This window comes from Lacerta agilis, chromosome 15 (genome assembly GCF_009819535.1).
Source record: "Lacerta agilis isolate rLacAgi1 chromosome 15, rLacAgi1.pri, whole genome shotgun sequence".
NCBI classification, from domain to species: domain Eukaryota; kingdom Metazoa; phylum Chordata; class Lepidosauria; order Squamata; family Lacertidae; genus Lacerta; species Lacerta agilis.
In genome coordinates, this window is record NC_046326.1 from 30,365,352 (window position 1) to 30,391,409 (window position 26,058).

Here is a 26,058-nt window from a genome sequence, read left to right on the forward strand (position 1 = left end):
AAACCCAAAACCTTGCACATAGAAAGTTAACATGTCAGGGAGAACACTGAGTTGGAAGGCACACCAAAGGTCATCCATTCTCACCCTTGGCCAATGCTGGAGATCCACTACAAGAACATACAGAGGGCTGGCCTTCTCCCTGGCACCCTAGTTTTCTATGCATAAGGGGTTCTTAAACTTAGCGTCCCATTGCACCAACTGAGGACTCTATGTGCTTAGAGAGAGATCCTCACTGAAGAAGAAGAAGAAGAGTTTGGATTTGATATCCTGCTTTTCACTACCCGAAGGAGTCTCAAAGCGGCTAACATTCTCCTTTCCCTTCCTCCCCCACAACAAACACTCTGTGAGGTGAGTGGGGCTGAGAGACTTCAAAGAAGTGTGACTAGCCCAAGATCACCCAGCAGCTGCATGTGGAGGAGCGGGGACGCGAACCCGGTTCCCCAGATTATGAGTCTACCGCTCTTAACCACTACACCACAACTGACAGTCCTTCAACTCTGGAGTTTTTGCCTCTCCCATGAAGACCCAACAACTCCTGAGCCAGTAAAAGAGTCAGGGATGGGGTACCATTCTCCAGACGTTGCTGGTCTCCAGCTCCCCTGCCCCTGAAAAAAAATATCTGATAGTCTGAGAAGATTGGAGCTATAGACCAGCAACACCTGGAGAGGTGTAATTGGCGAAGGTTGCTTTTGCCAGCTAAGGAGGGAGGTGGAGAGGCAGATCTGAAGATGACATAATTTAAAAGTGAAGCTCTTGTCGTTAATATAGTATCATTACTCACTCTGAGCTCTTGGGAGAGGGTGAGCTATATGGTAAATAAAAGGAATCCATAACTAGGAGGGTTGGAAAGTGTATGAAAAGATAGGTCATTTTAAAAAAAAAGGTGTTGTTCCTCTAACAGCAAAAATATTCTTGTGGAGACACTGTAGCTCTGTGGCACAGCCCCTGTGTTGCATGCAGGAGGTCCCTGGTTTCTCCAGGTAGGGCTGGGAGAGAACCCTGTCTAAAATCCTGGAGAGCCGCTGCCATTCAGTGTAGACCAGTGTTTCCAAAACTTGGGTCTCCAGCTATTTTGGGACTACAATTCCCATCATCCCTGATCCCTGATCCCTCTTACTAGCTCGGGATAATGGGAGTTGTAGTCCAAAAACAGCTGGAGACCCAAGTTTGAGAAACACTGGTACAGTATAGACAGTACTGAGGGAGGTGGGCCAATCGGTCCAAGTCAGCTAGAAGGCAGCTTCTGATGTTCAAGCTGGCATTTAAACTATGGGCACATCCACTTTCCATTTGCCCCACTGCTTCCCCCTGGGAAAACCCACAGTTTAGCGCAGAATCAGAACAAATGGCAATGGGGTTTTACGCAGATTCCCGTTGGTTCCGAGTTAGCCCAAAAGAGCGGATTTTCTGGGGGAAAGTGACTGGGCGAAGGCAAAAATGGACCCATGCCTGGAAAACAAGCAGAAAACCACTCAGACAAGTGGGGCAAACCCTATATGTCTATTGCTGACCCCTAGCAGGACCAGGATGCATTCGCGGTTATCACAGCCACTCCATTCCTGGTGGTTTTTAGATTTATCCCAGAGATGAATTGCGTAGAAATAGAATGTGTGGGTGCCTCTGGACATGTTTGTTTACCATACCCCTGGAACTGGCTGTGATTCCCTGTTGAGCTTAGAGGTCAGTGGCAAACCAAGTCATGGTTGAAACAGCCCACGCAGTAAAGGATTCCCTTGCAAATCTCTGTGCTGATGTGACCTGAGCTGCCCCCCACCTTCCTTGCCTCTGCTTTGCCCCTGTTACTTAGACCCAACCATTTCCATCCAAGGTCACCTTAACTCCCCATTATCCTGTCCCTTGTAGCTACCTCCCTCCTGTGGGGAGATTTTGATCAGGCAGGATTTCCTTTCTTTGCACCGAGAGAACATGCCCTGCTGCCAACACCCTCCCGTTTTCCGTAGAAACATCCGCTCAGGAAATCCGGGACCCGAGGAGTTGCACGAGGCAACCGGGCGCCCCCTTAAAAGCTCGATGACACCCAGCAGCTTCCGTCCCATCTGCCGGGAACTCTCATATTCCGGGTTCGTGATCCAAAGCGAGGGAAAGGCCTCTTGCATTCGAAGGAACCGGGTCTCCTCTGCGAATCCGCTGCTCCAGGGGATGCAGCAACGACCAAAAATAAAACCCCAGCCAAAGCTAGATCACACCCCAGGGGGTCGCGGGTGGAGAGGCTTCGTTGTAAAACAGAGTCACTCGAGACCTCCTGCTCCCACCACAGCTCCGGGTGGAAAGAAGGGCTCCTGTACACATGGCACGAGGGTGAGTGGTGGTGGCAACACCTCTAGAGATGGAGGGCCCAGCAGCAACAGAAGGGGGTGCCCACCCTCAAAGGTCTCACATGATGGCGCACCGGTTCCTCCGCAGGGCGCCCTGGAAGCGGATGGTGGTGTGGACATGCTTGCACCGGGCACATCCCACGCTCTTGAGGAGTTCACTGAAGAGCAAGAGGATGTGCCAGTTGTACTTGGCAGAGCACTCGATGTAGCCGCACTTCCAGGTCTTCTTCACCAGGTTGGAGACGTTCCAGCGGGGGATGACCCGCCCTTTCTGGAGGTCCCTCTTGTTCCCCACGATAATGATGGGCGTGTCCGAGGTGCCAATGACCCTGCAGGGATAGGGAGGGAGAGAGAAGCCTAAATGGTTTGGAGCAGGGAATGAGAGAGGCGAGGCCCAGAGGTTGCTACACCTACGGCTGCCATACATATGGAATTTCCCGGACACGGCCGGGAAGTGTAGATTTTGTGCCAAAAGAAAAACAGCCCAACAGCTTTGGCCATTTGTATTACCGTAATACAGTCGTACCTTGGTTGTCGAATGGAATCCGTTCTGGAAGTCTGTTCGACTTCCAAAACGTTCGAAAACCCAAGTGTGGCATCTGATCGGCTGCAAAAGAACGTTCGAAAACTGGAACACTCACTTCTGGGTTTCGATTGTTCGAGAGCTAAGGCGTTCGAGATCCAAGGTACGACTGTATAGTGATTTAATTTACTGAAGTTGGGAATGCTTAAACGCACTGCCATGTGTTTAATTCTCGAATGTTCCCCTGTAACTCTTGTGTGATTGGTTAACACTGGTCACATGACAGGTACGTTATTACATTCGCCAATCTGTTTGGTGTGTGAGTGACTTGATGGCAATGGCTGCATCTCCATGAACACTAAAGAAGAGACAGATAACTCTCTAAACACAATAGAGGAGAGGAGAGGAGTGCTAATATTTCTGTGTGGCTGCATGTGATGGAAGAAGAAGAAGAAGAAGAAGAAGAAGAAGAAGAAGAAGAAGAAGAAGAGGAGGAGGAGGAGGAGGAAGAGTTTGGATTTGATATCCCGCTTTTCACTGAGAGACTTCAGAGGCTGAGAGACTTCAGAGAAGTGTGACTAGCCCAAGATCACCCAGCAGCTGCATGTGGAGGAGCGGAGACGTGAACCCGGTTCACCAGATAACGAGTCTACCGCTCTTAACCACTACACCACACTGGCTCTCCAGTACAGAAGTTGATGTTCTCTCAAAGAAGCAGTAAGGAGAAGCAGTGGCGTAGGACAGTGTTTTTCAACCACTGTTCCGCGGCACACTAGTGTGCCGCGAGATGTTGCCTGGTGTGCCGTGGGAAATTACTTTATATATAGTCAATATAGGCACAGAGTTAATTTTTTTAACATTTTCTAATGGTGGTGTGCCTCGTGATTTTTTTCATGAAACAAGTGTGCCTTTGCCCAAAAAAGGTTGAAAAACACTGGCGTAGGAAGCCGCTCGGGCACCTGGAGCGGCAAACATGACATGCACCCGGGGGCGGGGCGTCGCTACGTAGCGTTCAAGCTCAGCATCGCTACGTACAATGCATGCGTCGTATGTAGCGACACCGCACATGCACTGTACATAGTGGGTTGCCTGCGGCACCTCTCCAGCGTCCTACGGACGGTGCAGGGATCCTCTGCTCACGGCTGCAGCTGCAAACGGAGGATCCTCTACATGTGGCTGCAGCCATGAGCAGAGGATCCCGGCACCGTCTGTAGGACGCTGGAGCAGCGGCGCTGACAAACCGCATGCCTTGTCACCCCCGGAGACATGGCACCGGGAGCACACCACCCTCCCCCCGTTGCTACGCCACTGAGGAGAAGTCCTGCTGGAAGGAGAAAATGGAAACCTCTCAGAAGGAACTGCATGGCCCAGCTGGGCCGTGTACAGACGGCTGAGTGCAAGTACTGGAAAGAGAGAAAGACACAGCTTGTTCGAATGTTTAGTGAAGAAGCTGCAATCTTCAACTAAGGGCAGTGGCATAGCTAGCCTCTGCGCTGCTGGGGGCGGCGGCACCGCAGAGGCACCCCCCTGGGGGAGGGGCATGAGCGCGTCATGACATCATCATGACGTCACGATGCATGTGGATGCAGAAAGGGGGGATTTCCCCCTTTCCGAGGCTTTTTTCGGCGGGTGGTGGTGGCCAGCGAGGAGGGGGTGTCATGCCAGCGTGACACCCCCTCCTCGCTGCCCCCCCCCCCGCCGAAAAATAGCCGCTGGAAGGGGGAAAAGGCAACATGCCCCCGTTCGGGTCCGCCCATCGGGGCGGGGTGGGAGGGGCCGGCCAAAGTGTCACCCCCCCTCCCCTGGAACTAAGGGCGGCACACACCCCGCCCCCCTTGCGACGCCCCTGACTAAGGGGGGGGGGAGCCTGTGCTTGGATGAACATGTGAATGCAAATACTTTGCATATATTCTTCTTTGGCTATATGTTCTGCAAGTAAAAGCTTTTTAAATATTTTAACAAGTATTTGTTTTAATTTCTAGAAAAGAGTCGGTATGGCACATGATTTGGCTTCCTAGCTGCAATTTAGCTACCCTGCCAACAAGTTGCTGAGAATTGCAGTTAGGCATAATGCTGTTGTGTTCGGGTTCTGCTTGTGGGTTTCCCATATGGGGCATCTGAGAACAGGATGCTGTACCAGATGGGCCATTGGCCTGATCCAGCAAGCTCTTCTTCCCTTCTTACATCTTAGGTTACAGCAGGTCCCTTGCAACAGTCAGTGATCCAGCAAAGTACACCTGGTTCCTTGGAGAACTTGAGAACAGTTTTTTCTTGTTGGCTCCAACTGCCCTTCTCCTTCTGTTCTCTTAAGAAAGTTAAGCGCGTATAGCTGCATATATGGCTGTGTTTGCCATTCTCAGGATTTGAGAAACTCCAGGTGCCTAGATCACTTGGGTTCCATGCTATGGGAAATCTAAGAGGGAATTTGCCCTATTCTCGGGGCAGGAAATCACTCTGTATAAAGTAGAAGGGATTGGCTGGAGGAAAGAGGGATGCTGGTCTAGGATCCCAGGATTTTGCAACTCATTGGATACCCCCAGTTTCTCCTCCCCTTGAATATGGGGTATTCCAAGTGCTGCTGCAACCATAGGATTTGATGAATGGCATTTACAATATTGGCAGTTTTATTTTCTATGATCCCTAGCACTGAAATGTGCCTTTCTCACAGCTGTCACACACTGGGTCAGCCCGTCGTTTCGAGACTCCCTGAATTAACATCTGGCTCCACCGCCGCCACCCCTTTTTCCCCAGTCAGATCCCAGGTGAGATTGAGCAGAGGCATATTTTTACCTTGTTTCCAGGATCTGCTGCCTAATGGTCTTGACATACTCAAAGCTGTCAAAACAACAGATGTCATAGACCAAGATATAGGCATGAACGCTCCGGAGGCCTCTGCAGCACACGTCCGCCCACTCCTGCAAGGGAGAGAGGGAGAGAGGGACGGATCAGGGAACGCACAACACAGAGAGAGCCGTGGTGGTGACCGCAACACCACCAGCAGTCCCCCCCCCAAGCTTAATCCAAGGAGGAAGGGTTCACTCCCAGTCTTCAGCTCAATTGTGGAAGCAATGCCCAGCTCAGGGACAGCCCAGCTCTCCAATTTCTCTTTAAGTACAGTGGTACCTTGGTTCTCAAACTTAATCCATTCCAAAACCAAAACATTCCAAAACCAAGGTGTGCTTTCCCATATAAAGTAATGCAAAATGGATTAATTGGTTCTAGACTTTTAGATCAACCCCTAAAACAGCAATTTCACATGAATTCCACTGTCTAAGGAGACCACTGACCCACAAAAGCAAGAAACAATGTACAGTGGTTTACGAACAGTGCTGTTTATGAACTATTCGGTTTATGAACTCCGCAAAACTGGAAGCAGTGTTGTGGTTTGCGAACTTTACCTTGGTCTACGAATGGAAGCCGAACAGTGGGAGGGCACCGGCGGAGGGAGGCCTCATTAGGAAAAGCGCACCTCGGTTTAAGAACGGATTTGGTTTAAGAGCAGACTTCAGGAACGGATTAAGTTCATAAACTGAGGTACCACTGTACTGCAGTCACACAATCAATCAATCAATCAGTAGCTGAACTGGGTTCCACATGCTTGCAAAAACAAAAGAGCTGCAAAAACAATAGCAAAACCAGATAGACCTCAGCGTGGCACTCAAAACGGAAGTGTGGCCCTCAGATTGGAAGCAAAACACTCAAAACGGAGCACATTCAGCTGCCAAACAAAGTTCACCAAACCAGAACACTTACTTCCAGGTTTGCAGTGTTTGAGTACCAAGGTACCACTGTAGTAAGAAACCTGTGGTGGTGGTTGGGGGGGGAGGCCACAAGGGGAGGCCTCTGGAGTGGGTGCAGCCCACTGAGGTGGGTGAAGTGGATGCCAGAATGTGAGGGGAATTGAATTGTCTTAAAGTACTTCGTTCTGGGGGGAAATGCTCAACCACCTCCAGCCACCCACAAAATCAAAGCACCTTCGCGGGATGTTCTTTAAATATTCTACAGCCACATTTTGGGAAATGGCAGCCATTTTTGTTCCCACCACCTCCAACGATGCCCTGGAATGATGCTGGACCAGATGGGCCCTTTTTGGCCTGATCCAGCAGCCATGCTCTCCAACTAGGGGGAGCAAGGAATGCAATTTTTACCTTCTAGGCTAGCTTCTAGACACACACCCTTCTCTGATTGATTGATTGATTGATTGATTGGTTCTATTTCTATGCCGCTTTTTATTCAAAAAAATCCCTGCCCTCCATTCAAGCAAGGAAAATGCCACTAGGATAGTTGCAAAATTTTGCTACATAGCGACAAGAATAAGGCGCACTGTGATGACAGCAAATACCAGTGACTGATACCCTAGTCGTAATGCCGTAGGACCACTGCAGGAATGTCGACAGGTGGTTAAGATCCATCCATAAAAATTCTATAAAACTTTTTAAAATCTGCAAAATTTTAATTGTAATTTTTTTAAGTAGATACCAATTATATGAATTGGACTGTACAATTTTCTTGCTGGTCTTTGACTGCATTAAATATTTAATATTAGATAATGCAAGGAAAATGCATTATCAGAGTTCAAGGGCATATTTTAGCCAGGCAAAGACACTTGGGGTCCGAAACAGGGCTAGTGAGGGCTGTGGTCTAAGGAGAGGGGTGTGGCCTGGAGAGAGTTCTGAGGGCCGGATAGAGAGGCTTGGAAGGCCGCCGTTGCCCCCATGTCAGAAGTCCCATATATTTAGATGAAATGTGTTTTTATTAATCATTACATTTCCTCCCCACCTTTCCTCCAAGGAGTTCAAGGTGAGGCATATGGTTCCCACTTTCACATTTTTAACCTCACAACAACCCTGTGAGGTAGGTTAAGCTGAGAAGACAGGGACCAGCCCACAGTCACCCAGCAGGCTTTTTGGTTGAGAGGGGGATTTGAACCCTGGTCTCTATCCCAGACAGTCATAGTTGGACACTCTAACCACTAAGCCAGTCTTCTAAGCTGCGGTAGGGTCAGTAGGTTCAAAAATCTGTGAATGTGGCTCCACTGTAGCCCAAGGATGTTTTAACGCTTTTTGTCACTAAACTCCAAGGGAGGGTCAGCATATTGTTTTCTTGTGAATTCTGGTTTTTTAATGGTGGTGATGATAGTGCTTTGTACCCAGGCAATCCAGATCTTGCGAGAAGTCAGGATGGATGAGGTTTCGAACTCAGTATTCATTTAAAGCCAAATTTATCCAATCTGTACTTTCTGACGCAACAGGGGAACCACAAAACACAGCAATCTTTCGAAATTCACATGCATCCGAAATTTGCGATGTGTTTCTCCAACCAAACTAGGTTCTCCAAAAATGCCTTATGGGGAAAAAATAGCATACATCGTATTTGGGGAAATGCTTATAAACATGTATATGCCAGTCAAACCTGCATTAATCGGGAGTAATTTGCACTAAAACGCCAATAATTGCGGATTGCTGCAAAATGTAGAAAACTGGATTTCAGGTTGCAAAAAAAAAAAAAAAAACCACCACCCAAGAAACGGAGAGACCAGAAACCTGGAATCCTGAGCCATGTTAAAAATAGTGCAAATCGAAAAGAAAAGTAGAGGGGGGGGTTGACCCCTCTCTCATTTTGCATAATCCATTCTGCTCATGGCAGGAGCTCCACAGGGTGGGTTTATCGTTCAGCAGCAGAAACCCCTCTCCTGCCTTGCACACAGAAAGAGCTGTGTTCAAATCCTGGTGGCATGATCCACTGAAAGGAAATATATCAAGTTCCTAAGAAAAACTTTTATGGGCCTGGAGATCCTGGGGAGCTTCTGCCAATAAGAGTAAAAAAATATATACTAGGTTGGGTGGGCCAATGGGTTAGCCTGGTTAAAGGGAGCTTCCTGTTTTATCTTCATCTAATAATAATAATAATAATAATAATAATAATAATAATAATATATCTGTTTTCACTCTCTGGATTCTGAAATTTTGGCTGGTATTGTACACAGGCTTTCAAACCGGCCTATACAGCCATTTATAGAGGAGAAGGCTATAAAAAGGAGGAGAAAGCCGTCAATGGCTACTGGCAGCACATACTGTAGTTAAACTGGGGAACTCCCTCCCACAGGAGTCTGGGATGGTCACCAACCTAGATGGCTTTGGGAAAAGGTTGGACAAATTCATGGAGGAGACGGCTACTGATGTCCCTGCTCTGCCTCCATGGTTGGAGGCAGCAATACTTGTGAACATCAGTTGCCAGGAACCACAGGAGGGGAGAGGGCTCTTGTGCTCTGGTCCTGCTTGCAGGCTTCCCAGAAAATAGACATCTAGTTGGCCACTGTGAGAAGAGGATGCTGGACCTAATGCAAGGGGTTGGACTAGATGACCGCCAGGGTCCCTTCAAGCGCCACAATTCTATGTTTCAAGGACTCCATGACCAGATGGGCCACTGGCCTGATGAAGCAGGGCTCTTCTTTGGTTATTCTTTGTTTCAAAGCCTGGTTCCCAGTGCTGCTTTGATCTACAGTCGTACCTTGGTTCTCGAACGGCTTAGTTGTCGAGCAAATCGGCTCCCAAACGCCGCAAACCCGGAAGCAAGTGTTCTGGTTTGTGAACATTTTTTGGAAGCCAAACGTCCGATGCAGCTTCCGATTGAGTGCAGGAAGCTCCTGCAGCCAATCGGAAGCCACGCCTTGGTTTCTGAACGGTTTTGGGAGTCGAACAGACTCTTGGAACGGATGAAGTTCGATAACGAAGGTATGACTGTATAAGGCCAGGGGAGGGAAGCGTTCCTTTGTGCGTGAGCTCCTGGGGGCCACATGTCAGTGGTGGGCAGGGCCAGAGATGAAAGTGGGTGGAGCGATGGATGCAAATCCCCCCCCTTCCCCTTTCTCAACGTGGAAGAAAACAAGATTCCTTCCCCTCCTCTCTGACAGGCTGCCTCCTTATGGGTCCTGCCCAATAATGTCACCATCTCCAGCAAAGCTTCTCTCCCCCCCCTTTACAAGCCTCCATCTGCTCCTGCATCACACCCACCCACCCCATTTGCATTCCAAGGCATGGGCCCAATCCAGTTTGTCCCCGCCATATGCCTCTGTTGATCATTTATCCTGTGCTATTTCCGATTGCCTCATGCGTTGACCTTTCCTTCTTCCCGCACGCAAATCTTCCTCGTCACCAGCTCCTCCGTCCCCCCCCCCCGGAAGACTCACCCTTTCCAGGGCAGGAGAAGAGAATGAGAGACGTCACCCAGCATCCCGGAAACTGGCTGAGGGGGGGGGGTCATTGGCATAGTGTGGGCGGGCCGGGGGTGGGCTGTGGCCCCGGGTGCAAATTTCTCAGGGAGGAGCAATTAGGTGCCCCCTTAACAGGCTCCCTCTTCAAGCCCAGAGCCGCAGGGAGGCAAGCCATGCCCAGGCCAGGTGGGGGGGCAGCACCTCCTTCACCCTGTGGCCATTGAAAGGAGGCCCACACGTGGCCGCCCCTGGGTCAGCTGAGAGGGAGGAAGGGGGAGGGGGAGGGTGGCGCCAGCGCCAACCAAGGAAGCAGAGAAGAAGAGAAAGGTAGGAAAGGACTGCTCGAGCCACTTGCATTGCCCAGAGTGCCTTGAGGCAAGGACAGGAAAGCAAGTCGACACAGCTTCCTTGTCCGTGCTCCCAGGATGGGGTTAGTTTGCAAGGAGAGACAAGCCTTCATTAGATGCTGGCCAGCGAAGGGACTGACCACTGCTCAGTCCACCAGGGCAGCACAACACTTGCTCCACCCCGGGCACCAGCAACCCACGCTATGCCCCTGCCTGGGGTGAGAGACGCTGCCTCTACAGCTCTGTTTATTCTCAGGCTGGAACAGAACTGAACTGAAGGGCTCAGCAGCCTGCTTATATAGAACTCAGCTACAAGCAGCAACAACAACAACAAACTTTATTTATTTGCATAGCCCACAGGCCGTTGCATCAAAAAACAAAAAAAAAACAAAACACATATTACAGATACAATACTGATAAAACCATATATAACCAATAAAATGAGCTGAATCGGGATTCGGCACAATTAAAACAAGAATAAATGAGATCTTAATTATGAGGGGGCACTGTTATTCAGCTGGCAGCCCTCAATTTCATGGCCCTCTCAACAAATCTGGCTACCTTCTCCGTTGTCTGGGTATTCTGGTCTGCCAGGAGGAAAAACAGTATGTCCTCGGGCGAGCGGCCTGGAATGGCGAGTATGAGCGGCATGACGATCTCTTCCCTCAAGTCTTTATATAAGGGGCAAGACAGGAGTACATGTGATACAGTCTCCACATTACCGACTCCACAGGGGCAGAGTCGATTATGGAATGGTGTTTTTGAGAATCGGCCTTCAAGAACAGCGGAAGGTAGCATATCCAATCTGGCCAACGTAAAAGCTCGTCTATATTTTGGGATAGTTAAATTGGACAGGTATGCCGCCTGGGAGTCCAGGTAGGAGGGGGGAAGATGAATATACCATGCACTGAATTTCTTAATGATGGCCAGGTTATTTTGCTGTTCAATATCCTTCAGGCGCTGTTTTATGAGGCTTTTTGCCTTGAATAGGCCCATTGTGAGTAAATGCTGTGCATGCAAGCCACACGAGAGGAGTTTTTGGTGTACAGCCTTTTCCCATGAGCTTTTGTGTACATCCCGTGTGACTAGATGCAATAGCCCAGATGGATTTAGATTTAGACGGAGCCAGTAATTTAATGTTCTTTGCCAAGCCCGTGTTTCAACAGATGGAAGGCTGGCCTCAAGACGTAGAGCCGCATTTGGTGCGCATGGTGGAACGGCAAAGATCTGTCTTAGAAATTTTGATTGGACCGTTTCCAGGATGCTACACTGAATCCCCGTCCAAATTGGAGCCCCGTAGAGTAATTGTGCCAGAGGTTTTGCTTGGAATACCTCTAAGGCTGCTGGGATATACCTGCCTCCCTTTGTATAGAAAAAGCGCGACAGAATCTTAGCGCTTTGGGATGCTTTTTCACTGGCATATTTTTGATGTGCCACCCACGACCCTGTTGACTGGAAGACGATTCCCAGGTATTTGAAGACCTTGACCTGCTCTATTATTTGGTCATCCATTGCCCATCTGTGTGTTCTGTGTCTCCTAGCAAACACCATAACCTTAGTTTTCTGGCAGTTCACCACCAATTGTTCTCTCCTGCAGTAGGCCGAAAATTCCCTCATCAATCTTTTGAGGCCGATTTTAGTTCGTGAAAGGAGAACCGCGTCATCCGCGTACAGGAGCACTGAAATTGGTTTTTCAGCCAATTTGGGGGCATGGAACTCCGAGGCTGTTAGGCAGTTGATCATGTCATTGATGTATAAATTAAATAGGGCCGGGGCTAAAATGCAGCCTTGTTTGACCCCTTTGGTGGCTGTAATAGGGCCGATGAGTTGCCCATTAAGTGCCTCTACAGTGCCAGCTTCCTTGCAGCCACCTGGAGATTTGGGCTGAACCATTCAATGCCAGCTTACAGTTTCTGCTGCGAACTGCAAATTAGCACTTGAAATGTACAGTGGTACCTCAGTTTACAAACAGGTCTGTTAACAAACTATTCAGTTTACAAACTCCGCAAAACCAGAAGTAGGCGTTCCGGAAGCCAAACGGTGGAAGGGCACCAACCAGCGGCGGGAGATCTCATTAGGGAAAACGCACCTCGGTTTAAGAACGGCTTTGGTTTAAGAACGGACTTCTGGAATGGATTAAGTTCGTAAACCAAGGTACCACTGTACAGTGCTAACTCGGTTTTCGAACGCAATCTGTTCTGGAAAACCAAAAACTCAGTACGGAAGCCTCAATACAGAAAACTCAGTACGGAAGCCACGTGGCATGTTCAACTTCCGAGGCAAGTTCGAATACCAAAGCATTTACTTCCAGGTTTACCGCATTCGAAAACTGAATTGTTTGTCAATGGAGACGTTCGAAAACTGAGGTACCACTGTATATTGCTGCAAAACAGCCTTGGCCAACCTAGTGCCCTGCAGATGTGGTTGGACTGCAAGTCCCATCAGCCCCAGACAGCACTTGAAGGGCCAGAGGCAAAAGTGGGTGGCACATTTATTTCCCCTTTAGTGCACACCCTTATCTATCATCCATCCATCCAGGCAAGCAAGCAAGAAAGAGGCTTTGTCAGCGTTCAAGGACCCCTGGCATGAGGCTTTCAAATAAGAAGAAGATAATGAGAAGAAAATCATCACCATCAGACTTTCTAGTTAGTGGCCCAGTTGGTGCCTCCTCCCACAAGGCTCGAAGACAATCGTCCTCTCCCACAGTTTACCCATGGGTGGTAGACTGCCTCTGAACATGGAGGTTCCATTCCTAGCCATCAAGATCAACAAAAACCTAAGAGCTCTCCAACAGATCTACCTGGTCCAGTTTCCAGCTCCACGCAGGTGTCACTGAGAAGCCCACTGCCAACGCGCGAAGGCAACCTAAGACTTCCTGTTTGTAATAAATAGGTAGGAAATGAGTCTTCCAAACCCCTGCTAGGAAATTGGAGACTGTGGGTGTCAAGCCTTAGAAAGGCTACCCAGAGATTTCTTAGATTTCTCTCTCTCTCTCCGTTGTGGCTCTATAAATGAGGGACCATCAGGTAAAGGCGAGGCTTTTGAAGTTAGGTTCTCAGGCTGAAGCTGTAGGAAAATAATTAATCCTGCTCTGAAAATGGGCATGAATAAAAGAGCAGGGTACCAGATCTCTGACAACTGACAACATAGCTATTACCTTATTATATGGGGGACTTACAACCAAAGGTTGCGTTGGGTGTGTGTGTTCCTGATCAGGGTTCTTACCAGTCAACAATGCCATGTCTATTTATCTATTATTTATATATTTAAAACATTTGTGGCCCCTTTTTCAGCCAAAAAGGCTGCCAGAGATGCTTACAGGAAATCAAAACAAGGCACTCCCTACCCGCAGGCGCGGGGCATGGAGGGTTCCCGGGGCAGCACTGCATCACCTGCAAGTGCAGGGGGGACCCCGGCCAACGCAGCCCTTGGCAGGTGCATCCCCCTAATACTGGCCAGGTATGAGGGGGGCTGGGGTCACAGCAGTAAGGCCGGCTGGGCTCCAGAGCCCAGGGACCCCCAGCGGCAGACAGGGCAGGATGGGGATCCCCGCATAGGGGCGCCTGGTTTGTGCCCTCTCAAAATCCTGCACCTGGGGCAACGGCCTCCCTGCCCCCTCCCCACGCTGTGCCCGTGTGCCGCACAACCTGCCTCACACCTCTTTTACCTGCACTGCATGCCCACAAAGCGCCGGCAGCAACACCGACTTCTGGTGAGATTTTGTGAGATCTTGCTGAAGTCTTGTGAGACCTCATGTGCTCCGTGAGATCTCACAAGGTTTCGGTGAGATCTTGCGAGAAACCAATGCTGCACCTCTTCTGCTGGTGCCAGAGGCAAGGCAGGTGTTGCATCTTGGCTTCTGCCAGTTCAGGTGAGCATCATCAGTGGACCAGGCCTGGCACTATTATTAATAATGGGATTTCTATGAGTACTTTCCCCTAATATAGAGTGGTTTAACAATTAATCCCTCTTCTCAAGGAACTCTGGGAAATAGTAGCTATGTAAGAAGAGTTTGGATTTGATATCCCGCTTTTCACTACCCGAAGGAGTCTCCAAGCGGCTCACATTCTCCTTTCCCTTCCTCCCCCACAACAAACACTCTGTGAGGTGAGTGGGGCTGAGAGACTTCAGAGAAGTGTGACTAGCCCAAGGTCACCCAGCAGCTGCATGTGGAGGAGAGGAGACGCGAACCCGGTTCCCCAGATTACGAGTCTACCGCTCTCAACCACTACACCACACTGGCTCTTAACCACTACACCGCTCTTAACCACTACACCACACTGTAAGGGGGGATAAGGCCCTCCTAACAACTCTCAGCACCCTTAAGAAACTACAGCTCCCATGATTCTTTGGGGGAAGCCATGACTGTTAAAACTGGCATCATCGTTCTCTAAATGTACGCTGTGCATGTGGCCAGGAACGGACACACTGCGGGCAAGTGGAGATTCGTATAACTCCTTGCATGTAGAAAGCTAGCATGTCTGGGAGAAGGATTCAGAATTAACCTTGTTCCTGGCATAGCTGTATCTCTGTGTGCATGAAGACGCATTTGGACATTGAAACTCCAGACAGACTCATGCCATACATTTAAAGCACTGCGACGCCACTTTAAACACAAATGGCTTCCCTCAAAGAATGGTTCAAAGTTGTTGAGTGTTGTTTGGAAGCCTGTTCCTTTCCCAGAGCTACAATTTCCAGAGTCCCCTGTGAAGAGAGATGGAAAACTATGGATCTGGCTCCCACAGGAGATGGTGATGGCAGACAATGGGCCGTCCTCCGCTGCCCCCTCCAGGCAGAGCCGTCCTCTGCTGGCCTGAGCAGGTGAGCGAGACCTACCTGTAAGGTGTTTACTGGGAACGCCGTGATTGGGGGAAAGTCCATGATCTGCAGGTCGTGGACGTGGCCGTTCATGACCACAGCGGGCAGGTAGACACGTCGGGTCTTGGTGGGGACACAGACCTCGCTGAACTCGTTGTAGAGGAACTGGCGGACGATGGCGCTCTTCCCGACCCCTTGAGCTCCCAGCACTGCCACCTTGAACGTTGTCACCATGCCTCCCGGCCGCGGCGGCCCCCCTGCGCGACGTGGCGATCGGCTCCTCGGCGCAGTCCGCTGCCTTTGCGCTGCCAGGAAGGCCCCCGGGCTGCATATTCCGGCAGCTGCGATGTCAGCCACAGTCAGCAACCATGTCCTCTCCGGCTTGGCCCGTCACTGGAAGACCAGGAGAAACCACATCAGGCGGAGGAACAGGAGACAAGGGCACGCAGGGCCAGATCAAGAGTCTGCCAGGTCCAGCGCTAGCACTCTCCCTCCCTCACTGTGTGCCTTCAGATATAGGACAATGGGAGGTATACTGCCTCTGCACATGGAGGTTCTATATCCCACCTTTTCCCACAAGGAGCTCAAGCTGGCGTACAGGGTTCTTCTCCCCATCCTCATTTAATTTCCTTTTAGAAGTGGATGGGATGTTTTTAAATGTATTTATCTTTCCTCTTGGTTTAATGTATCTATATGTAACCATTCAGTTGGCTGTAAGCCCCTTTGGGCTGCCCTGGGCAGGATAAAGTGACTGACAGTGCTTTTTTCTTAAAAAAACAACAACAACAGTTTTGGGGTACTCTCATTTCCCCACTCATATTGAAATACTGCCCCTCGATGAGGCCAAACTTAGATTCACAAAATGTTTAGGGGTATGCATACCCCTGTGTCCCCCAGACAAAAAGCACTGCTGAGATATATATATACACCCATATAATCTGCTCACATGCTGAGATCTAGGAACACAGAAAGGTGCCTTTTTAGGCTTGCCATATTTCAAAAAGTAAATACAAGGACACCCCTAAAGTTGTTGAACCCCCAAAAGGTGATTTTTTCGATTTACTTGCTGAAGATTCAGGACAAACCACCGCCTTCCAAAAATCCCCCTCCCCCTGGACTTCACTTCCAACTTTGAAATCTTGGTACTTATACTGATTCGGACCTTTGCTCCATCTACTGCAGCTCAGTATTTTCTGCAGTGACTGAAAGAAGATCACCAGGGTCCCAGATAGGGGTTCCTTTCATCCCTACGTGGATATGCTGGGAACTGAACCTGGGATCTTCTGCATGCAAAGCAGATCCTCTAACCACTGCACTACAACTCTCTCCACCACCACCACCCCAGGACTCTTCTTGAATGGCCACTGTTATGTACTGAGTTGAATAGGATCCAAACTGCAGCAGTCTGATTGGTCCTAGAACAATAGGATTGAGATTGCAGCAGTCTGACTGGTCCCAGAACAATAGGATTGAGATTGCAGCAGTCTGATTGGTCCCAGAACAATAGGATTGAGATTGCAGCAGTCTGATTGGTCTGCAGGAGCCACCCAATCCAGCTCCAGGTGGAAGTGAATCCGCACTCTGATTGGAATACAGGAGTATCCCGGAATTAGCCAATCACGTGGGGCCCATTGTGTAAATAGTGTATATAAAGCAAACGTTTTGGGGGAACTACATTCCTCACCACTATGAGCTGAATAAAGAGCATGAAAGTCACACTGGACTCCGAGTATCTTTCAGCCACTGTATAATCAGTTGGGTTGGCACACAAAAAATGCAGGGCCTTATCAGTGACGGCCCCCAATAAACCTTCCAATGGACTTTGCCCCTTCTGCTCCAACATTTAGGCAGGTCTTAGGCTGGCACCAGTACATTTTGCTGCCATACTGACCAGAGTAGCAGTGGGATCTCACTTCAACATCTTCCACCAGAAGGAAAGGCGCAGGCCAGCCTCCTTTCTCCGTCTAGTCACCTCCCCTCAAAATCTGCCGCCTGAGGCAACTGTTTTGCTTTGCCTCACGGGAAAGCCGGCCCTGTTAGAAGACCTTCCTCTATGCAGCTGCAACAAATGCAGGGCTGGCTAAGCTTTCTGGGTCCTAACAGGGGCTCCATGGCAACCTCTTGGGGGCGGGGGCTGGATACACGTGGAGGGCATCCCTGAAAAGCAGGCGTGGCAGCCAACCCACAGCTTCACCCGCATCACAGACAAACACCCATCTCACAGGAGCCATAAATAGCTCCCATCTCCCAGAGCAGCTCCTGCTTCTGTTCTGCTGGGGCTATTTTCCCCTCTCGTACTCCGTCTTCTTGCGTGTCACTTTCTGAGGGCGTTCTGCTCTTAAAAGCAGCTTAAAATACCTTGAACAAATAAAATGCATTTCAACCAGAACAGAAAAACAGACACTCTATTATGTCCTTTTAAATGTGTTCGTGGGACAGGTGTGTCTGTGTGTGTCGCTGGTCTGCTTTTGGTTGTATTTTTGTATTTCGGGTTCTCGTTTTGTAGTTTTATGTACCGCCCTGTGACCTTCGGAAGGAGAGTGGCATACAAATTTAGTAATTAAAAAATAACTAAAGAGTGGGGGGTCTTCGAGAGCCTGGCACCACATGGGGAGTGCCGAGACAGGAACCAGCCCAACACCTTCTCAATAACTGAAAGACCTCTCCTTTCCCTACAGACCCTTTCCGATGCTGAGATTGGCAGATGCAGGGCCTTTTGGGTAGCTCCTCTGCCCTCAGAGGATTGGGAGAAGGGGCCTTCTCCGGGGTGGCCCCTAAGCTGTGGAACTCCCTCTCCACAGAGGTGCATCTGTACAGTTTCCTGAGGATTTTGGCCTTGGCCTTTTGCACTTGAGGTGTATATTTTTGGACCCACCTTATTTCTGTGATTATAAGTTGTGCGAAGCCCTTTCTAATATTGTGTTTTAATTGCTGTAGCGCGCCCTGGGGCCTTGGATGAAAGGTGGGCAGTGAACAAAAAGAAACCAGCAACATCGCAACTGGCCTTGTGTAAGCAATAGGTACATGTCGGCCAGGCAAGAACGCTCAAGATGAGATTCACCGCCAGGGAGGAAGTACCAAGGGCCAAGCAGAAAGACCTGGAAGGCCGCATTTGGCCTCTGGGTGTGTGGTTCCCCACACCTCCCCTAAATTGTATGGGACTGCATTATCTGGAGGATGTCCAACCTACCCATGCTTTACAATCGGATTTGTATTTGAGGCCCTGTCCACATGCAAAGTGACCCAATCGGACAGGGCCTGCCTGGGGGTGGCCCCACACTGGTGGGATGTGGGGAGGTCTTCAAGTGGGCCGCTGACACAGCGGTGCTGTTTTATTCTGCTTATCATCTGTGCTAGGTAGACTATGGTTGTTTTTTTTAACACGCTGACTGATTCTAATTTGATGATTTAAAAGGCTGACCTTTATTTATTTGTTAAATTTCTATAATTAAAGAGGGTTTCGTCTGGCTACTGTCCACTAATGTCTGATGCTTTGTGAGGAGATTCTCAAAAAACAGGTGTGGGGAACCTGTGGCCCTCCAGACGTTGCTGAACTACAACTCAGCGACATATGGAGAGCTGAAGGTTCCCCATATGTCTCTTAAGAAGTGGAATAAAAATATACAAAAGCAGGAGTGGGGCACCTGTGCCCCTGCAGATGTGGAAGGACTACATCTCCCATCATCCCCCTGACCATGGGCCATGCTGGTTGCTGCTGATGGAAGTTGTAGTCTAACAGTAAGAGGACTACAGGTTCCCTACCCCCATCTCAAATGAATAAAAGTTTCCTAATCAAACTTTGGAAGAAGCCAAGAAATGGACACTCCCTCCTTTGGGGCAGCGATCCCATTTCATTGACACCTACCAGGCAGGCAGAAGTAAAATTGGTAACACCTCTGCATCTCTAGGGCAAACTTCACCTGTGGAATAACTGCACAGGAGCACCGGCAGAGGAAAAGGTAGCAACCCTACTCCCTCCCTCTTGACTCTGCCACACCTGGCAATGCCTGATATTTATTTCAATAAATACAAGCCCGGGCTGAAGTTAATTAAACTCCTGGTGTTATCACTGCTGCCTCTGTGCTTAATGTAATCTGCTTGCACAGATCTTTCCGATGCAATCAAGTCAGCGACGTGTTAATTTAGGAGGCCGCTGGAATGAACTGCTCTCACCTCCTCTCCATAAATCCATAAAACTCTACAGTTCCAAGAATCTCCCTTTCCACAGTGGAGTTTAAGGGCTGGGATTTCTTAATGGGTAGGTGCTCACTTTCAATTCCCCTTAACTCAGGGGTAGGCAACCTAAGGCCCGTGGGCTGGATGCGGCCCAATCACCTTCTCAATCCAGCCTATGGATGGTCCGGGAATCAGCATGTTTTTACATGAGTAGAATGTGTACTTTTATTTAAAATGCATCTCTGGATTATTTGTGGGGCTTGCCTGCTGTTTTTACATGAGCAGAATGTGTGCTTTTATTTAAAATGCATCTCTGGATTATTTGTGGGGCTTGCCTGCTGTTTTTACATGAGCAGAATGTGTGCTTTTATTTAAAATGCATCTCTGGGTTATTTGTGGGGCCTGCCTGGTGTTTTTACATGAGCAGAATGTGTGCTTTTATTTAAAATGCATCTCTGGGTTATTTGTGGGGCCTGCCTGGTGTTTTTACATGAGTAGAATGTGTCCTTTTATTTAAAATGCACCTCTGGGTTATTTGTGGGGCCTGCCTGGTGTTTTTACATGAGTAGAATGTGTCCTTTTATTTAAAATGCACCTCTGGGTTATTTGTGGGGCCTGCCTGCTGTTTTTACATGAGTAGAATGTGTCCTTTTATTTAAAATGCACCTCTGGGTTATTTGTGGGGCCTGCCTGCTGTTTTTACATGAGTAGAATGTGTGCTTTTATTTAAAATACATCTCTGGGTTATTGATTGATCAATCAATCAATCAATAGACATATCTGATGCAAGATGAGTGCCACACCCCATAGTCAAGTTTGACTGGACTTAACCGTCCAAGGCGACCTAAATATACATATATGTGCACATGTTTACATTTTCTTCTAGTCTGCAAACATAAATGGAATTTCCTTCTGCCAAAGAATCTGGTCCTCTGTTTGAAGGGGCCCTGTGTTTGAAGGGTCACTTGCTCTGAGTCCAGTTTAAAGATAAAGTACCCTAAGGGTGGAGAAGTGCCATGGGTGGGGGTTGGTAGCGCACAGGCTTGCATTTGCCCACCCACAGTCAGCACCTACACCACAAAGTGAGGAGGCACCCGCAGGCCACCTGCCCACAGCCTTCCCCACTAGGGTGAGACGGCTTGTGTTCCTGTTCAACTCACAGCCCTGCTTTCTAATTTTGCAACTATGCATATAAATCAGCACATGCAAATCTTATGTAAACCTGTGTCCTCCTTTCCCCCTCTTTTCCAAGGGATGCACGACCTCCCCCCTCCCCCACACTTTTTTTTTAAACCAAAGCTAGATTGCCAAGCTAACTCCGGCTTTGCGACGGGGCTTTTTGGACGACCCAGCAGCAGATCTCCCGAAACACTTTCGGTGCTCCCCGCACCCCCTCCAAGTTTCAAAGTCTGCATTGACTCTCCGCTGCCAAGGCTGGTATCTGGCATCCTAGCAGGAGCCTTATGCCTAGGGGGAATTCAAAGATTCCAAGGGCATCTGGGATTCTGCCAGGCTCCACCAAACTCCCACCGTAGCAGGAGAATAATCACGTACCTCAAGGGAAGGGGAAAAGGCCCGCCTGGCAGATTCGGGGTAGGGTGGGATGGTATTTTTGGAAGTTCGTGGGAAGATGGCGAGCATCTGGAAAGAAGAGAGACCTCGTCCCAAGCTAAGAACAGCTCTGCTGGATCAAACAGAAGGTCCAGATTTCTGAGCATCCTGTTGCTCACAGTGACCAATCAGAGGTTTGCTGGGAGCCCATAAAACAGGGTGCAAAGGCAAGAGGCCTTCTTTGTTGTCTGTCACCCAGCAGCTGGGAACCAGAGGCAGATTGCAGCCCGTCTCTGGATACCGGCAATCAAGGCAAACAGGTGTGGATGGTAAGCCTATCCTTCCCTATGAATTTGTCTTGGTCCCTTTCCAAGCAACTTTTGTTGTTGTCCTGCTTGCTGCCACCATCATTGCTTCACTGTTTCGACATTTGTATAAACCACTGGGGGGGGGGGGTGTTGTCTACCCACTTAAGAACGTAACAAGGGCCTGGCAGGATCAGGCCAACGACCCACCTGGTGCAGCATCCTGTCCTCACAGCGGCCAATCAGATGCCTCTGCTGGGAAACCCGCAAGCAGGATTCGAGCAGGAGAGAACTCTTCCCCTCCCGCAGCTTCTAGCCACTGATACGCAGAAGCGTTACCGCCTCCCCAAGTGGTGCAGAAACAGTAAATGAAAATAAACAGAATGCATCTATATAAGCTGGAGGCCCTCGCCACAGCTCCCGGTGACAAATTCCACAGAGCAATTGTGTGCTGCTGAATAAGTTATTTCATCCTGAGTCTGCAGCCAGCCAAGTTGCAGTAGGATGGAGGAACGGAGGAAAAGTCTGCTCTCCCTCCTCAATCTCTCTCACACCATGCACGCTTTTAGAAACCTCTGTGGTGTGCCCCTTAATCCTCCTTTCCCTCTTAAACTCAAAAGCTTGACTGCCTTTTTCTCATAACATGAGAAGATAAGACCCTGCCTGCAGGATCAGGCCAGTGGCCCCTCTAGGCCAGCATCCTGTTCTCACATTGGACAATCAAGATGCCCCTGGAAAATCGGCAAGCCGGACCTGAGCACAAGATCAGCCGTCTCCCCTCCTGCAGTTTCCAGAAACTGGAATGCCTAATATTTCCAGTGTTTAGGGTCTCTAAAGGACTTAATCCCACCCTGGGTTTATGAGCTGCATTCTGGACTCTGGGGTATGCTGCTTTGGAGTTAGTCAGTCTCTCCACATCGAGAACCTGGACCTGAAAGTCGGCTCCAGTGTGTGTGTGTGTGTGTGTGTGTGTGTGTAGAGAACAGCCCGAAAGTTTAGGAGGCCCACACCTGAATGCCAGAGAACAGCCTGTCCGCTAGGTGCGCATATGCAGAGATGACAAGACAAGCATGCGCCCGTCCTGGCAGCCCGTCCATGCGCAGCCCGGAGCACATGGATCCTCACAAACGGAGGCTGCCACATTTTGTCAGCTGATCTGTGGCAGCAGTGTGTGAAGGCAGCATGCGCGGCCTGGTAAACAGATACACAGAGACACACACATAGACTGGAAGTGCAGGATGTCCACAGCATTGTGAAGTTGGGGGTTAGGAGGAGGAATTATGCTTTTAAATGTACATCCCTGGTTTGCCCAGAAAACATTTTTTTTTTGCTGCTTTTGGCTTGCCTAAATAAAAACGTTGTGTTTTTTTTTGCAGGCACCAAAGGGAGTGCAGGAAAAGCCCCTGTCTGATGTCAACAGGCAGACAGTTCCAAAATGTGGGTGCTGCCACACTAACAGGTTGATTTCTTATAAGTGCAGAGCGGGTCATAATCATAGAATTGGAAGGAACCATCCAGGTCATCTAGTCCAACCCTCTGCAATGCAGGGGCTCGAACTCATGACCCTGAGATTAAGAGTCGCATCCTATACCGACTGAGCTGTCCCAGACTAGAGAGAGGGTGCTGTTGCTCTTGAGCCTTGGTTGAGGGCTTCCCAAAGGAGGCATCTTGTTGGCAACTGTGAGAACAGGGTGCTGGGCTCCATGGGCCCACTTGGGGTTGATCCAGCAGCCAGGCTCTTGGGGTGCCCTTATGTTGAGAGACCCTTGTCGCAAACCCCAGAGTGTTTGAGAGTGCAGGAATTTAAAGAGCTAGATGGAGCAGCGCTCTGACTCAGTATAAGGGCTCAGAACAGGACTTACATAGGAGACTGCCTTGTATCTGCGCATTGGACCATGGAGCTCAATATTGTCTACCCTGGAGCTCAATATTGTCTACCCTGACTGGCAGCCACTCCCCAGGATTTCAAACAGAAGTCCCACCCAGCCCTACCTAGAGATGTCTGGGATGCTTGCAAACCAGGTGCTATGGCCCTACCTGTCACATAGGTGGCAAAGGACCCAAAGTTGTTCTTTGGGGGGGGGGCAAACTGAATGCACCTGACAATCTCAGACAGACCCTCACACCGAAGAGCAAACTCGTTTACACGTGTGTTATTGTGGCAGAAAATTATACCCCCACCCAAAATCTCGTCCCCAACATGTGGGCAGCAAATGCCCACCCACACGCCCCTCCGTGCACAGTGCGCCGAGCATATTGTCCACACGCAAGCTACCATGTGGCCCATCACACCATGCGCAGGGAGGGGGGCGTGCGTGTTTGTCAGGGGTGCCACTCTGGCAAGCCAGGAAGGGAATTCAAGATGTGCCATGCGCCAGCTCAAGAGGTCGGGGAGACTCAGCAGGCCTCATGCGATAACCCGCTTGCGGTTTATGGGCTGGGCTGGCGAGCATCACATCAAGGTATGGGGCTTCATCTGGCAGGAGTGGAGGCCTCTCTTGCTTTAAGCTGATCTCCTCTATGCTCACAGGGAAACTGAGCAGCCTAAAGTCCACACAAGACCCACCACTCGACTTCCACACGGACCCCTTCCTTGATGCCAGAGCAACTGAACTACCACGCTACAGCTGGGGGCACAAGACCCCCTTTGAAGAAAGTGATGGTTTTGGAGAAAGGGGGGAGCTGCAGCATCTGTGGAAAGAGGTATGGAGTTTCCTTGGCTGAGTGCAGAACAGGTACCCACAGTCACGGGGACCCCTGGTTTGGCTTCTGGGGAGGGGCCCCAAAACTAGGTCCTCGGTCCTAAATCCCCCAGATCCTGATGAGAGAGTAGTAACAATTCCTAACCCATCAACTCCTTCCAGGTGTACGGTTTTAACTTTGAGCACCAGCTAGAGAATCCTCCCACCGGTCACTGCTGCGCTGAGTCCAGAGGACAGGTTCGTCTGGTGCATCTCACCTGTGCAGCGCCCTTTGCTCCACCCTCCCCATAGCTGGGCGCCCCTCGGGAAGGGTGAGCCCTCCTCCTCCTCCCCCTCGCCGCCTTCCTCCCACCCACCCCAACCCCAAAGCCCACCCTTTACCTTGCAGAGATGACGAGGAGGCCAAGGACACTCTCCCCCCTAGGCAGTGTCTCCAGTGATGGGTCCCAAATCCTTGAAAAAACGGGGGGTGCCTGCTGGTTGCAGAGAAGGAAAGATATTCCATTCAGTATCCTCACGCAGATCTTGGAAGGTTTTGGAGTTGTTGGGGGGGGAGGGGGCAGCTCTGATCGGTGAATATGTATATATATATTTGCAGAGAACTGGGGAGCTGCAGCACTTACTTGGAGGCAAATAATAATAATCTGGAAACGAAACCTGCGATGGTAAAGGGAAGGTATAGTTGAAACAATTTCTCTCTCATCCGATCTGGGTTTTTTTTTTTTAAATTTTCCTCCCCTCCTCCAACAAAAATGAGAAATAGAATCTTCTCCTCCCCACCCCCCTTCCTATATTTTCTTGCAATGCAGGGAAGTCAGTCTGGATGGAGAGAACAGCCTCTGTGTGCGTGTATGTGTGAGGATAGAGGGGGGGGGGTTGGAAATCTCCTGCTACTGATTGCAGGAGATCCACAGGGTCACAAAGCCTGACATGTTCTGGAGAGAGAGAGAGAGAGGGAGAGGCAGGCAGGCAGGCACACACACACACACACAGGGGGGGGGGGCAGGCACACACACACACACACACAGAGAGAGAGAGAGAGAGAGAGAGAGAGGAGAGAGAGAGGAGAGAGAGAGAGAGAGAGAGAGAGAGAGAGAGAACGAACAGCTAAAGGCTTCACAGGTTCACGCCTGTGAGTTTCTCTTTAGCAGCAGGCGTGGATTGGGGCCATAAAGCTCAGAAGGACGTCAGGCCAGCTGTGGGTACTACTATAGGGTCTCCATAGGGTCCCTGGATGATGTTGTCAGAAGAGAGCTTTCCATGCATTCCCAGCCATTAGCCGGGGTCAGAGGGAGTGTTTCGGCCACAGGGTATTTAGGATGGTTGAGCATAAGAAGATTCTGCTGGTTCATGCCAAGAATCCTGTTCTCACAGTGGCCAGCCAGGCGCCCTCTTCCCTTCTATGGTTTCCAGCACCTGATTCAGACACATTGCTCACTCCGACCATGGAGGCGGAGCATAGCCAAGGACCGCCCTCTCCTCCATGAATTTGTTTCATCCGCTTTCAAAGCCATCCATCCAAGTTGGCAGCCATTACTGCCTCCTGTGGGAGGGAGTTCCACAAATTAACAATGTGCTGCGTGAAGAAGTCCTTTCTTTGATCAGTCCTGAATCTTCAAACATTCAGCTTCCCGGCATGCCCACAAGCTGTAGTGTTTTCAGCAGGGAGCATATCGCACAACCTTGGTGCTACTATTTCCCTGCAGGTAAATCAGAGGAATGTGGAATTCCACATTATTTCCAGAAAAGGTTTGTGGACTTGCTTCAAAGAAGCCCCCACCCTCCTGGTTTAAGTTCAGAATACTGTATCTTGAAAGCTGAAAGGAGGAAAAAAGCTGGCGCCATCGTTTCTTTCTTTTTTTCCAAGTTCCTTAGCAAATTTTTAAAATGAAAAGTTGGGCCTCTGAGCCTGTTTGGATATCAAAGCGACGGACTCCTCATCCTTCCTCAGATCTGGAAGATATTCTTCTTAATTTCATACATAAGAGGCTGGTTACGATTACTCACTCTGCACATGAGCAGATATTATTTTACTTCACATATACAGGACTGAGCCGTGCATTGCAAATTATGCCCTAATGTACTCT

General features: G+C 49.6%; 1 protein-coding gene across 1 annotated transcript; it reads right to left on the minus strand.

The window, feature by feature from the left end:
• Window positions 1-1,608: 1,608 nt before the first annotated feature.
• RASL10B (RAS like family 10 member B) lies at window positions 1,609-24,557 on the minus strand. Its single transcript, XM_033172448.1, has 4 exons — window positions 24,353-24,557; window positions 15,256-15,630; window positions 5,650-5,774; window positions 1,609-2,665 (listed from the first exon to the last, which is right to left on the minus strand). Exons 2-4 carry the CDS (start codon window positions 15,469-15,471, stop codon window positions 2,395-2,397), a joined length of 612 nt encoding a protein of 203 aa, XP_033028339.1. The 5' UTR covers window positions 15,472-15,630; window positions 24,353-24,557; the 3' UTR covers window positions 1,609-2,394.
• Between the last annotated feature and the right edge of the window lie 1,501 nt (window positions 24,558-26,058).